Genomic DNA, 15195 nt, shown 5'->3' with positions numbered 1-15195 from the left:
GATCTTGGGGCCCTGAAGGCGGACAAGAACTGTTAGGGACCACAAGGTGGTAGCCTTGGGCCACTCTAGTGCGTAGGCAGAGAGGGCCAGGTGCCAACCACCACCCAGCCTCCTCTGCCAGCCGCATCTTCAGTTAGAGAGAATTTCAGATGCATGTGCGTCTTAGTGACTTCCTCCTTCTAAGAGGAACTCACAGAGCAGAATAAAAAGGTAAAGAACACCTCCAGTCCTTGGGGAGAGAGTGTGATTTAGTGGAACTAACACTGAACCCGGAAGCAGAGAAAACCCATTCAGGGCTCATTTATCATTGAGATGATACCATCTAGGTTACTGGGTTATGGGAAGGATGTATGTAAGTCAGCGTGGTGCCAAACACAGAGAATGCTTAACCAGTATTAGTCAAAACACAGTCTCACTCTCAAACATTGAAAACGGGAAGGCACACCCCACCAGGCCCTCTTAGCATCTGGTGGGGTCCCACACCCCATGAGGACTCTAGCGAGGGCCCTGAGACAGCAGTGCTCACCTCCTGCTCCCCGAAGTCAGCCTGTAGGCACGCACTGGGCTTGGCATGTGGCTGTATCATTTGCGAAATATATATATGGGAAAAGTCTATCACACTCATTCCATGAATAACACAAAGGCCTTGATTTGTTCCTCCACGTGACGAGCATGCGTTAGGTCCAAAATTAACACTGCTGTCTGGCTGGGCTATGTGTGTGTTTTTCCAAAAAGAGAAAACTTCCAAGCTCTTACTCAGCCCTCATCAGAGTGTCGAATGCGGTGTTAGAGGAATCGGAAGAACTGAGACCAAAAGCAAAACTCGGCCCCACTGGAGACTTTCAATAAATACCGTTGGCTGTTGAGATGGAAAAGAAAGGGGTGGGTGGTCGCACTCCTGTGCTGAGTGGCTTTCTGCCAATTGCTTCACCTCTCTGCGCCGCACCTCTGTCACACGTAGACTGGGAATAACGTTTCCTACCCTCATGCATCTGGCAGAGAGAGCTGTGCTCAAAGAGAAAATAATGTCTTGAGGAGTGAAAAGCACTGGGGGGGATGTCACTCATGGCTATTATCAGATCTCGTCTTGAGCCAATTAGACCCTGTACATTCTGCATAATGAATGTGTTTTTTCCTATCTACCATGCAGAGACATCAACTCGTTTTTTAAAGAAACCATTAATATGAGCCTACATGCATTTTAGACCACCATTCAAGTGACTTTAAGCCCTAGCAGCCTTCTCTGAAGGGATAGCAGACTCCAAGAGCTCCAGGTCATGGCTTCTGCAGAGACGGAAGGCCACTGCCCCCCTCTCTGGGCCCATAACTCCATCTCTCATGTGAAGGTGACACGCCTGACTCAATGCTTTCTTGGAGAAAATGCAATGAGACCATGTCCACAAAGGGGCCCAGCACAGTGCCTGATACATGGTTAGATAGATGGTCCATAAATTTTTGCACTGAGAGAAAGAGTGAAGAAGACATAGTTCAGGGTTTGTAGCTAGACATGCTTGGGGGTTCTAGTACCCAGAGAAGCTCCATCTCTTACTTGCCATGTGACCTTGGATAAGTGTCTTGGCCCCTCTGACTCAGTATTCACGATTGTAACATGAGGGCAGTGGAAGGGCTTCCATGTGTGATGGCGCTATGCCCAGCCCCGCCCCAAGGGCCACCATGCACGGTCTACACTGCAGAGGGGGGTCTCGTGAGGGTCAAAGTACCCCGCACATCAAGGGCACTCGGGAAAGGGCAGCCCTGCTCCAACTTTGTTCTGATTTTGTTTGTTCGGACCTTCTTGGAAAGGCGTTGAATTCTGGAGCACTGAACCTCAGCCCCCGCGGAACAGGCCAAGCACGTGACAGATGTTAAACAGCTATTCCCAGAGAGGTCAGCCAAAAGGCCAAGGAACGGAAGACCCTTTCCTCTCTTCTCCGAAGCACGATTAGTTTGTCACAGCTGACAGATGATGGATGGGTACGCGTCAGTCCAAGGGACACCGCAGACTCCACCTGACCTTCTCCTGAGCATTCTAACCTCTCACGCTCAGCCAGCTCTTTCCTCCCTCTGCCAGCAAGCCCCCGCCCCCCTCCGTCGCCCCCTCACCTCTCCATCATCACCCCCCACCCCCGGCACCTCGCGGCATCCCCGCTCACTCACCATCACAGAGATGTGGAGAATGTGCATCTGCTCCTCCACGATCTCCGAGGGCTCCTGCAGCGTGGGCGCGGTGGCCCGGGCCAGCTGGCCGGCGCTGCTCATGGAGACGTGGAAATACAGGGTACCGTTCTCCAGCCACTGCTGCCGCCAGTGCACCAGCGAGATGTCCGCCGCCGTGCCAGACATCTCTGCAAGACAAGACCAAAGGTGCAGGGTGAGCGGCACGCCCCCCGCCTCAGGAGTCCAGGCCTGGAAGGAGCCCCGCGTGGTCAGGAGCTCAAAAGTCACCTACTCTGCACCTGGCCACCTTTCCCTACATCCAATCTGAGAGCCGGAGACCCACACTTCCCCTCAAAGATGGGTCACCTGAGACCGAGAATCTCCCCAAGCAACAGAGTGGCAGAGGCGGAATCTGAACCCAGGTCTGTCGGGGGCCCTTGGGGAAAGCTCGGACCATGGTAAGGACATTCATGCCTCTAAATCCAATGCACGGAAATCAAACTAAGCAAGAGACGCAAGTGCCTACATTCTCCTGAGGGCACGGAGCTGGAAGAAGGTGAAGGAAGGACGCCTCCATCCTTGAGCAGAGCGGGGGCTCAGAGTGTGACTCCTTCACAAGCCAAGCTAGAAGTACGCACAGCACGAGCTGCAGAACCCCAGAGCTGGAAAAGCCCGAGAGAACATCTAGCCCAGCCTAGGGGCCTCAAAATTACCCCTTTTAGGAACAGAGCTTGGCAACTGGGCTGATCTGAGCCTGTTTCTACTGCTTTGGTCAGAGCAGCTCCGTTTTTTTTTTTTGCTAGTATATACACTGCACGGCCAGGAAGGGCGCGCGGGCACCCAAGTTTCTGTGGCTTAAAAGTATCTGGAGAGACACTGCTCCAGCCCAGTGTTCTCATATGACCCGAGCTGAAGGCTGATTCTCCACAGACTGAGCCACCCCGGTGCCCTCCATCAACTGGTCTTTAAATTATTCTTCTAATAGTACTTCCTTCCAATATAACCACACCAACATAGCCTCTTCTTGAATGATGGGAGTGTTGGCAAGCACAGGTGGTGCCCACAGTAAGATCATACCATGGTTTCATCACGCTGCCTCCTGGAGGGACTGCGATCCTGGAAATGTCCTAGAAGGAAGGCCTCTCATGGTGTCTTGTGAAGAAAGAGGAAGGGTGGCTCCTGGAGAATTACCAAGACTTCATTCAAGCAAGAGTTACCATAGAGACAGAGGCACTCCACTGTAGAAAAGTAGCCGTAATAATGTCTGAGGCTTGGGGCTCTGGACCATCTTCCCAAGTCACGGAGCTGACCAAGGGGCAGTATGCCCGCAATTACCACAGATCTCATTAACGTGTGTGTATATGCGCGCGCGCACACACACACACACACACACACACACACAGACTTGAAGAGGATGGATGGGAAAGCTGAGCTAGAACCCCTAATCCAATCTCCTTGTCCCCCACTCTGCAGCCCCTGGAGACACAGAAGGAAAGACAGTTACCTTGAAGAGATGATGTCTGCTTACCAAATTCTACTGAATTATTCTTGTATCGCCCACTCCCCACAGACTCACTCCTTCAGGTTCACAATCAACAGCCCTTAGGGAAGAGCATCTGGCACTTAGTAAGGGCTATAAAAAGTTGCTATTAATATTTATTATCATTATTATTATTAACAGGGACAGGATCTAATTCACCCTTGAGCTGCGGTGGAAAAATCCTTGAGACAGCCTTGAGGGCTTGCTTTCTCTCCCACTCCTAATCGAGTCCACTAGGAGACCTTCCAAACGCCACCCCGGATGCATCCCTTCTTGGCTCTTCTCCTGCAACCACCTGGGCCAACGCACCACCCTCTCTTGCCTGACTAGCTACACGGGCTTCCTAACAGGACTCCCCTCTGGCTCTTTCCCTCGCTTTTCTGTCTGTTCTCACCCAGAAGCCAGAGGACCGGAGGACTCCTGGCCCAGCCTGTTCGCTCCATCACTCCTCGACTCGAAACCCTCAACAGCCTCTACCTCATTCCAAGGAAAAGACAAGGTGACCAGAATGTAGTAAGTTATGAGCCCAAGTGAAAACCCGCCTGGGCTTCACCTGCTGTGCCAAGAGTCAAGCGGGGAAGGAGATAACCACAAGACTTCATCAGCAATTAGGACACGAGGACCCCAAAGGACGCCAAGAGCTCACTGTGGGACACTGGGGGCAGGAGACTGGCTGGGAGCCCAGAGTGTGAAGTGGGTCTCTCTCCAGTGCCTTCTCTCCCCCCATCACCCCACCACCCCACCTCCGGGCCTCAGCACCCGAAGCACTGGCAGCAGTTTCTTCTGGCCGCCAGCCAGCTGGGCCAAGGCAAGGTGAAGACATTATGGTAAATGGGCGTGCTCAGTCCCTCACTCATGTTTCTTTCCATGCATCAAATCCTGGAACCAGAGGCCCAGAGAGCCCCGGGCTACTGGTTGCCCTGCAAATAGCTCTCTCGTGCAGCAGCTCATGAAGAAGGACTCATGGGCCAGTGGTCGGGCAGGCCCTGGCCAAGCCGCGTCTGACTGCCACGGCCTGGGATCGAGGAGATGCAACGAGTACAGGGAGGCTTGCCTAAATCTGCAGTCTTCACTCCTGGAGCTCTCTGCAGCCTGTGCTCAAGATCCCACCACCAAAGAAGCCCCCCTCCCCATGCTCAGATCAGGAAACAGAGGAGCAGCCAGAGTCAGCCCCTCGCTTCAGGCCACTGGTGAACAGATGCCCAGCTGGACCCAGTAGATGTCCGGTCCGCACAATTGCTACTATGCTGGTGGCTCTTGCAACATCTCCTTTTCCTTGACTAAATTAGCCCATGAACCAAAACTAGATTGAGCTCTTTGTTTGCTACAGCGATGAGTGCACAGTCAGCAGACAGTAAACGTTAAATGATAATAACAGTGTGTGAAACACAGTAAATATTGAATCACAGAGATCGGCTCTGGACTCACTCTATTACAAAGGAAGGAAACTGTTGCTGAGGTGGGGAGGAGGGCCATGGGGCCTCGGAGAGAAAACCCGCCCTGGTGGAAGCAGAAGGACCAGCCATTCATTCCTGCATTCACTCATTCCCACATTCACTCATTCCCTCATTCATTCATTCATCCTTTCATTTATTCCCTCGTTCGTCCATTCCCTCATTCATTCATTCCCTCATTTACCCCATTCATTCATTCACCACTCATTCATTCATTCCCTCATTCATTCATCCTTTCATTTATTCCCTCATTTGTCCATTCCCTCACTCATTCATTTCCTCATTTACCCCATTCATTCATTCACCACTCATTCATTCATTCCCTCATTCATTCATTCACCATCCATCCCCTCATGCAGTCTTTCACCATTCACTCATTCATTCCTGTATTCATTCATTCATCCTCTCATCCATCCATCCATTCATTCATTCATTCATTCACGTGTGTGTGTTCACACATCTAACACACATTGTTGAGCACCTACTCCATTGTGGGCACTTCAGTAGCTCAGAACATGGAGGGAAAGGAAGCCCAGTCTTGCCTTCAGGAAACTCAACCCTTTAGTGGCAGAAATTCTCCCCACTCCCCAGCTGGCATCTCAGTGCCCACACATGCGCATCTGCCCATGTAATATGGCCCCAGACTCTGCACATTATCCTGACCCACCTGCTACTGGCATCCCCTCCTCATGTGCCCAGCCCTGCCGGACTCACACCTGTTCCTCAAACAGACCAGGGTCACTCTCGTCTCAGGGATGAGAACTCTCTGTCCTGTCTGTCTGGAACTGTCTTCCCAGACCTTTAAGCCACCTTCTTCTTGGCATTGGCCTCTGAGTCCAAGTGACACCTGCTCAAGGAGGCTATGCCAGGATTAGCTGAAATTCTCCTCTCCACACACATCTATGCTCTACGGTATCCCCTTTACAAAACCTTTTTATAGCATTTATCACGATTAGAAATGAATCATAGGTATTTTCTGAAACATGTGTTTAATGCCTGTCCCCCCAGGAGAGCAGAGACCTCGCTTATTTCCTGCCATATCTCAAGTGCTTTTAAAAGTGCCTGGCACACAAGTGCTCAATGAAAAATTACTAAGTTGCCAATAATGAATACACACACACACACACACACACACACACACCCATAATAAGATTATGGAGGTATTGTTAAGCCTCATTACAGAATTAAAGAAAGAATAAGTAAAGGTCCATTGAGAATATGAAGGTGTGACAGGAGTCTCCTAGCTCAGAGACAAAGAGCTACTCTAAAAACATGGTACCATGAGCGTTACAGAGAATAGGCGTATTGTTGGCTTTCAGAGGAGAGAAGGAGGCACAGAGATGGCCTGGGCGGTTCGGGGTCTCAGGGCACTGAAGCCACACAGGTAAGGAGTGCGGCGGGACATCAGTTGGAAATACACTCCAGACACAGGGTTAAGGGCTTTGAATCCCGGCGACAGAGTATATTCTCCTCGGTGTGCAGTCGGGAAACAGCGAAGTACACTTGATCAAAAAGCCAGTCTCGTGTCCATTAAAAACAGGTCAAAGTAATACCAGCATAACCAAGGCTAGCTCTTGAAATTCCCCGCTGATCGATTTTCCAATTGCATTTTCCCCTACCTCTTCCCCAAGTCCTTCCATATAAACATTTCGCTGAAGTCTTCAAGTCACATTACAATCAAACTTAAAGCAAAAGGGGGACTAAACGCATTTGGTCGGGAACCAAGACGATTCCCATAAAGGCAGATTATGCTGACAGGATGAATATAAAATGAAACAGCAGATATTAAAGTGGGAGAATTGGTGCACCATGCCTTCCGGCGGGAGGCTGACTCCTGCGCCTGCCTCCCTCCCACCTCAGAGAGCGAGGTTTTATATTGGAATCATAAAGAAACACAGGGATTGCCTTTTCACCTTTCTCTGTTCTCCCGCCATGGGCCACAACTCGTGAAATATTCAATAGGCTCAAATCCCCTCAACCGCCCCACTAAAGCCAAGCGAGAGGATCAGCCTTCATCAGTGATTCTGGGTAGACTGCCATCCTGCCTCGGCAGCCACAGATGCCTTTCAGCCTCCTGGAAAAGAAATAAAAATTCCCGAAGGCGTGTTGTGCTTTTAATTGGCTTGTTCTTCCTAATCTATGGCACTCATTGTATTTTTATTTAATTCCTGAAGGTCATTATGAAAATAAGCAGCTCTTCTGATCACCAGCCATCTTGGTAACATCTCCCATGTGGCTAACTAACCCGCCTCCTGATTCCACAGCTCCGCTGACCCTCCAGCAGATAATTCGCAGAAGGCCGGAGAGCACTTCTGATGAGTTTGCAAATAGTCTTTTGCTTCACCCGGGGGGGAGGGTGGGGAGCAGACATTGCAGGAGATGAACCATGAGATGAACTCACTGCCTAGGTACAAAGAACTGAGGAAGGCAGAGATGTTGACTTCAACCGCCCTTGCCATTAGCTGTTCCGGCCTTCATGGGGGTCATTCCGCTGAGTGACCTTAGGAAACAGATCTCATATGCACGCCCTCCTTTGCATCTCTACAGCAGTTGTCTTGTTGCTGACCTTCATCATCCCTCTCGTAGAACACCTCAAATGGCCTTGCGCCAGTCAGGGTCTCATCCCAGAAGAGAAGACACACTCAGTGAGGTCACTGAGAAGTATTTAATGACGGGGCTGTTTACAGACTTTGGAAGTATATTAGTCAGGGTTCTCCAGAGAAACAGAGGCAACAGGACATATAGAGACACATATAAAAAGACTCATTATGAAGGGTTAGCTTGTATGGTTATGGAATCCAAAAAGTCCCCAAATCTACCGCCTTCCAGCTGGAGGCCCAGGAAAGCCAGTGACATAGTTCCAGTCCAAACCTAAGTCCTGAGCATGAAGGAAGCCAACGGTACATATCCCAGTCTGAGTCCCAAGGCCCAAGACCCAGGAGTGCTGGGAGAAGATGGATGTCCCGGCTCTAGCAGAAAGCAAATCTGCCCTTCCTCCACCTTCGGGTTCTATCAGGCCCTCAGTGGGTTGAGTGATGCCCAGCTCCATTGATAAAGGCCTTTCTCCTTTACTCGGTCTACTGATCCAAAGGCCCGTCTCTTCCAGAATCACCTTCATGGTCACATTCAGAAATAATGTTTTATCAGCTCTCTGGACATCCCTTAAGCCAAGTCAAGTTGACATATAAAATTAATCATCATGGGTAGAGTAAAGGCACACCAGTGTTGGAGCATCTCAGGGTTGGCAACAGCGAGCAGCTGTCACCACCCTAGGCCTGAAGGGATGACGAGAGGGAGATGTGTAAAACCAGGAAACAGACTCAGCTGTAGGAAAGGACTGCCAGACAGGGGCTTCGAACTCCAGCAGAATATGCCGGCTACTGATAAGGCATGGCCCATCATGGATGTGGTGGGGTAATACATGCTCCCATCTCACGCTCCCTCTACCTCTAATCTCTTGCAGGTGCCTCACGTGGGCCAACTCCAATCAAACACCCAAGGGTAGAGCAAATCATACAGGTCAGCCTTCCGGCGCCCTCAGCAGGGAGGAAAGGGGGAAACATGGATCTCAAGGGGCCAGTGGAGAGCACCTGGAAGGTCCCGCCTGGCATGCTGACCTGCAGGCTTCCTTCCAACCATCATGCAAATGACTACCAGGATTAAGTTTCTAACCTATAAATCTGACCACATCATTTTCTTGCTTGAAATCTTTCAATGGCTCCTGACTCCCCTCAGGATAAAATCTAATTTCAGGGGCCTGGCCCCTGCATTTCTCCCCTCCCTTACTTCTCTTCACTCCTTTCCCTGCACTGACACATTATATCTGATCAAATATTTATGCAATCTCCACATCCACTATGCTCTTTCCTAATTCAATGTTTTTGAAGATGCTTTTTTTTTTTAAAGATTTTATTCATTTATTTGACAGAGAGAGATCACAAGTAGGCAGAGAGGCAGGCAGAGAGAGTGGGGGTGGGGGAAGCAGACTCCCCACTGAGCAGAGAGCCCGATGTGGGGCTCCATCCCAGGACCCTGAGATCATGACCTGAGCCGAAGGCAGAGGCTTAACGCACTGAGCCACCCAGGTACCCCCCACCCCTTTTTTTCTTTTAAAGCCAAGAGAAATCAGTTTAATTTTAGAGCACATCATTTAGTTGCCTCAACTGAAGATGCCTCTTCAGAGGCCGGGACAGCCTTTGCAACTCAACCCCATACCTTCTCTGGAAGATCTCAGTGACCCCCATATGAGCTAGATATTCCTTTATACTTCCATAAAGAGGGAATATGGTGTTCTGTGTAATATCACAGACCCCGGGAGACCAACTACGGGAATTTGAATCCCAGCTCCCCTGTGTGTCTTTGGACAGACTCTTTACCTTCTTTGTGCCCGTTTCCTCGTCTGTCAAATAACACCGGCCTCATAGAGTTCTTTTGAGAATTAAATGAGATAGCATGAGAATTAAATGAGATTAGCTTCGATCTTGGTCCTCACTAAGCATTCCAGTTATAGGTGTTACATCTCACTTCATACGCACTATTATAACACCCTATTTTACCACTGCCTTGGTCTCTGGTATTTATCTATGCGGTGTTTGGTATTTACCCATGTTAAAACTGGTATGTTTATACAGCTGACCTCTCTCACTGGACTCCAGTGCAGGGACACATCAGAGCCATTTGTGAACCCGAGTGCCTGACACAGTTGCCAAATGCAGGGCAGAGGGCTCCGTAAACGTTTGCTGAGCTGAGCTGGGCTGCCCCATTATCTGAATTCAAGTGGGCACTCCAAGAGGACACAGAGAAGAAATGCCAACTCAGGGCAGTCATGATGGCTTGTTTCCCATAGAGCAACACTACAGAAATTTATTTAACATCTGGCTCAAGTTTAGACACTCAAGAGAATGCAAATGAAGAGAAAGACAGACTTTAAACATTCGAGGAGTTTGCGATTCTCATGGAGATAGGAAGTTTATATAGAAAATAGATAATCCCGTGGTTCTGTTTAGACATAAGTATGTATATATACGGCTGGAAAGAAATAGACTGGAACAAAATACACCAGATCATCAAGAAAGTGCTCTTCAAATGGTGAGATCAGAGGTGATTTTAATCATGATCTGATTCATTTTTCTCTACATTTTCTACATTGAATATACATTACCTCTGCATCTGTTTGATGCAGATACATGCTCACTTTAAAGATTCAGTCAACCAACCTTTTCTGAGATCTGGCATTGAGGGATTCTATCCTCAGGAGCTTGGGCCAACGAATGGAGAAAAAACATGTCATAAATAACTAGAAGTCAAAGTAGAAAGCTTGAAAGAGAGGAGATGACTTCTGGCTGGATCTAGAAAGTTTCTTTGTGGCGGAGTCTTAACAGATGGGCAAGATTTCAACAAGTGGCCATGTGGCAGAGGGCACAGTGGATGGAGGAATGACACAAAAGCGAAGGCGGGATTGCAGGTGTGCAAAGGGTCCAGTGGGAGGAAGCCAGTAGAAAAGGCAGAGGCTCACCATTACAGAGGAAACAGAGACAGAAGGCTAGATAGCAGGTCTGCAGAGAGGGACATAAAGAGGGGACTGCCGTGTCTTAACTACAGGCTGTCTCCCAGGCAAAATAAGAAATATTAGGTCCCACTTGGGGCTCCTTCATGCAATCAGACCAAGCCCTAGTTTAGAGGCTAATGAAGCTCTCCAAATACCATAAATGTAAACCTCTATGATTTTCTTTCTTTATTTGTGAAGCGTGTGTGTGTGGCAGGAAGAAACTCAAGCCAGCTGTCCTACTCATATCACACCTAACATAGAATTAAGAGGAAATAAAGCCATGCCTAGCAATGTGCTCAGAAATCTGCAAAGCCCCACACTTCATCCTAAAAGCAAATGCACTCATTATCCCCACCATTCAAGAATCTAATTTCCATGGGGCACCCAGCTGGCTCAGTCAGTAGAGTGTGCAACTCTTGATCTAGGGGTTGCAAGTTTGAGCCCCACGCTGTGCAAAGAGATTGCTTAAAATAAAAAATCTTCAAAAAAGTAATATATAACCATAAATATTTACAGACCACCTAAAATGTGCCAGGCACAGTGCTAGGTCCTGTGGCAAAAGATTTGGCAAAAAGAACAATTTGATTGCTGCCCTCACGGACCTTCCATTCTGGGACGAATGTTCCTCTATGGACACTAAGCAGCAACAACACACCATCCTTCCCTCCTTCAGTTTCTTCATCCGTTTACCCATCAATCATTCATTCAATCCTAGTGCAAGATCATGTCTGTCTAGCTAATTGCTGTCCTCAGTGCTTAGCATACAGTAGGTACCCAATAAATGTCTGTTGAATGAATATATCACTCATTACATGTATCATGAGTTCCCTGCCCTCAAGAAAATCACAATCTAGGAGAGGAGGAAAAGGAAGATCAATGAAGGGGACAATCCTCTGGTACTGGCCACGAAAGCATGCATAGGGTGTTGCAAGAACACGCGTGAAGAGGGAGTTAATGCCCCTCATTTATCAGGGGTCTGGACAAGGTTAGCAGGCAGAGTCTATAATCTGGATATTTTATAAGTCTATAAGGTCCTGATATCAGACCAGGTTACATGTCTGTAGATGCATCATGGTGGTGTGCAGTTGGGGAGGCTGCTTGGCGGGTAGAAGGTGGAGACATGGGGTAGGGGTGGGGGTGGGGCTGGGACACAGCCAGAGCAGTGGCAGGTGGAGAAGAACACCTCAGGAGTACCTTCGACCCTCTTCTTCCTCGCTCCCATCTGTCAGCTACCTCTGCCTTTGCCCCCCACTCCCAGCCTGCCTCCTCCCGCTTCCTTGGGGAACTGTGTCTTTTACCAAAAAAACCTGCATTCCCTAGCCACCCAGTAGAGATAAATAATACAGTTATATCCAGTTAAATAAGGGAGGGGAAGAGAATTAAGAGTTATCGGCAAGGGAGAAGAGCACATCGCTTCAGATTCCATCTGAAAATAGATGGATAGTGGTTGGAACTGGATCGTATTACTCCTGCTTATTCTCTCCTGAACCATTTCCCTCGCTCCTCGCTGCATTTTTTCACCTGGTCTTTCTCTGTTGTTTAGCTTCACTATATGCCCTTGTGTTTCTCCTTGTGTTCGCTGTTTCTCACTTTCTTTTCTTACCTTAATGCACCCAAACCATCAATGAGTTTTTCTCCCCCTCCCCTGTTCCACAACACTGCAAACTGATGGGGAGAGGAAGCCAAAAGAATGGGGACAGGGACTAACTTGCACCAACACCTGTTTATGTGCCGGGCAGTCAGCTAGGGGAGGGAAACCCACATGAATAAGGGGGACAGAAGGACACCCACTCTTCAGATGTGCTGCCTGAGGTCCCAGCAGGAGACTGGCCTCTCCCATGGTCCTCCATCTAGCAAGGGGCAGAGCATGAATTCAAGCTCCATTTCCCTTACTCCAAATTCAGTGTTTGCCCCGCTTTCCTAACCAGGCTGAGAAAAGGAGTTTGCACATTTGAGTGAAAAGACAAGAGGGACCAAGTCCACACGGTGGGTGTGATGTAAGTACCAGGGACAGCACCTCCCAGTCAGCCAGACGCTCGGATCACATGTTCCATCACGAAGAAGTCATCCGCTGGGGTTGAGTATTTCTGTTGAGCCCTCTGTTTTTAAAATGCACATCTGTCTTGGGAAAGGTATAGGAAGCATTCTGTCTGGGGGTGAATTAAGTTTTTTTTTTTTTTTTTTTTTTTTTTTTTTTTTTTTTTAATTTGACAGACAGAGATCACAAGTAGGCAGAGAGGCAGGCAGAGAGAGAGAGGAGGAAGCAGGCTCCCCGCTGAGCAGAGAGCCTGATGCAGGGCTCGATCCCAGGACCCTGAGACCATGACTTCAACTGAAGGCAGAGGCTTTAACCCACTGAGTCAGCCAGGCACCCCATGAATTAAGTTTTTAAGACCACTTTGCTCCTTCCTCCTGAGCAACATTTACCAAGTTAGGTTTACCCCCTGAGCTTCACTTGTCTCATGTGGAAAATGGGAATCCTGAAAGCAATCTCTGACAAACGTCCTGAGAACTAAGAAATGACTCGTGTTGAAAGAAGCCAGCACAGCACTTAGCACCTGCGTATTCCCTGACAGCTGTCTGTCTTCTCGTCACTCCTTGTCTATCTCACCACTATCGAGACAAGAATCAGGTTGTTCAACAGCAGTGGGGGATGGTATGGTACCAACTACAGAGAAAAACGTGGCAGAGGTTACAGATCAGACTTCCTGCTTCACTTGGAAACAGTATCTAGGACCCTTCTCTCTGGAGCTCCAGTTCCCCTCACCCCTTTTAAGTCATCTCTGTTGGCTTCAACCTGGAATCATAGAAAACCTCACAGATGAAGGCGTGTAAAGGAATGGAGATGAGTGATCTAATTCACCATTTTACTGACTGGGCAATGTAGACCAGAGAGGGGTAACAACTTGCCCAAGGTCACACAGCCTCACAATCTAATGTTCTTCAAGGATCATAAGGAGGCTAGAGACAAAGATTTGGGGTGGGGGCAGGCCAGAGGTGAAAGATGGAACTTCCCGGACTCCTAAAAGTGCTTTCCCAGCAAGCGGGGAGGGTGTAGAATTCCCCTGGACCTCCAGCGCTCCCTCAGCCCTAAGATTCTACCATGAGAGTTTCTCCTACCATGATGGTTCCCCAACCCTCTCACCTCAACCCAGAGGGTTCCGTATCTGAGCACCCCAACCTGGGTTCACACCAACAGATAATAAAATGGGGTGAGTCAGGACAGCATGGTGCTATGCAGTGTTGGGGCCGAGGGAGGAAAAATGAAACTTGCAAAAACCAAACGGGCAGCCCAACAGAAACTAAAGAGGGTGCACAGAGCTGCTACTGTTGCCACCAGCTACTTGCAGCAAAGCGGGAGATGCTGGGCGTGGAGGCACCCCTTCCCGTGATTACGTCATCCTGATGCCAGATGCCGGTGGACACCCACTGCCTCTGTACGGGAACCACAGTCCACCAGCCCCAAGCCGCACTGTGACCTCCCAGTTTCCGCCATGCTGTACTTCCTGCCTGAAATGCCCTAATTCCTCTTCTGCAACACAGATGTCACCATCTTTCAAAATCCAGCTCAGTTACCTCCTCCAAAGAGCCCGGCCCAAGATGCCTTCTTCCTCTCTCCTCTGAGCTCTAAGCCCCTCTGGCAGGCAGGCTTTCGACTCCCTTCTCTGGTTCGCTAACCTCACCCGTCTCATTTCCTTTGCTAGGTCATGAGAGTCTTCTGGGCCAAGAGTTGCTATTATCTGTCCTATCTCAGCTTTTTTTTTTTTTTTTTTTCAATAGTGGCTTACTTGATAATATGGGTCAATGTAAGATTAAAATCAAGGCCCAAGGGGTGCTTGGGTGGTTCAGTCGGTTAAATGTCCATCTCTTGGGTTCAGCTCAGGTCATGATCTCAGGGTCCCGAGTCAGAGCCCCGCACCAGGCTCTGCACTCCCCAGTCCGAGGCAGGGAGTCTACTTGAGGATTCTCTCTCTGCCCCTCTGCCCCAGTAAATAAATCTTCAATTTTTTTTTTTTTTTTTAAATCAAGGCCTAAGGGGCGCCTGGATGGCTCAGTGGGTTAAGCCTCTACCTTGAGCTCAGGTCATGATCTCAGGGTCCTGGGATCGAGTCCTGCATCGGGCTCTCGACTCAGTGGGGAGCCTGCTTCCTCCTCTCTCTCTGCCTACCTCTGCCTACCTGTGATTTCTCTATCAAATAAATAAATAAAAATCTTTAATAAAAAAAAAATCAAGGCCTGAGAGGCCGAGACTTTCCACTCCAGCTTCACAGATAGAAAACTGAAGCACAGTGGTGGAAAAGAGGCTGAGACCCAGACGTGGGAGGAACCACGTGAAGATCTCTTAACATGAGAACATAATGAATCCATCTGTCCCCTAACCTCACCCTCATCCCACCATCGCACCCCTGCAGCATCGAGCAAAACAGCACCAGCTCACACCACGTGGCTTTCGATGGCTCAGCTCGGGACCAGTCAGCATCCTGAGCCGTGCCCGC

The 15195-nt window shown here is 49.1% G+C and overlaps 1 protein-coding gene across 3 annotated transcripts in view; it reads right to left on the bottom strand.

Annotated features, from left to right (window-relative positions):
- ASTN2 (astrotactin 2) overlaps window positions 1–15195 on the bottom strand; it is an 859033-nt gene that overhangs the window by 734431 nt on the left and 109407 nt on the right. For all 3 annotated transcript variants that reach the window (XM_059142160.1, XM_059142161.1, XM_059142162.1), the window contains exon 2: window positions 2158–2345. In XM_059142160.1, the coding sequence (XP_058998143.1) occupies window positions 2158–2345 (188 nt within the window). The remainder of the gene's footprint in view (window positions 1–2157; window positions 2346–15195) is intronic.

The sequence above is a fragment of the Mustela lutreola genome, chromosome 12 (assembly GCF_030435805.1).
Source record: "Mustela lutreola isolate mMusLut2 chromosome 12, mMusLut2.pri, whole genome shotgun sequence".
Classification (NCBI taxonomy): domain Eukaryota; kingdom Metazoa; phylum Chordata; class Mammalia; order Carnivora; family Mustelidae; genus Mustela; species Mustela lutreola.
The sequence above is the reverse complement of the archived record's forward strand: the minus strand, read 5'-3'. Positions and strand labels throughout refer to the sequence as shown.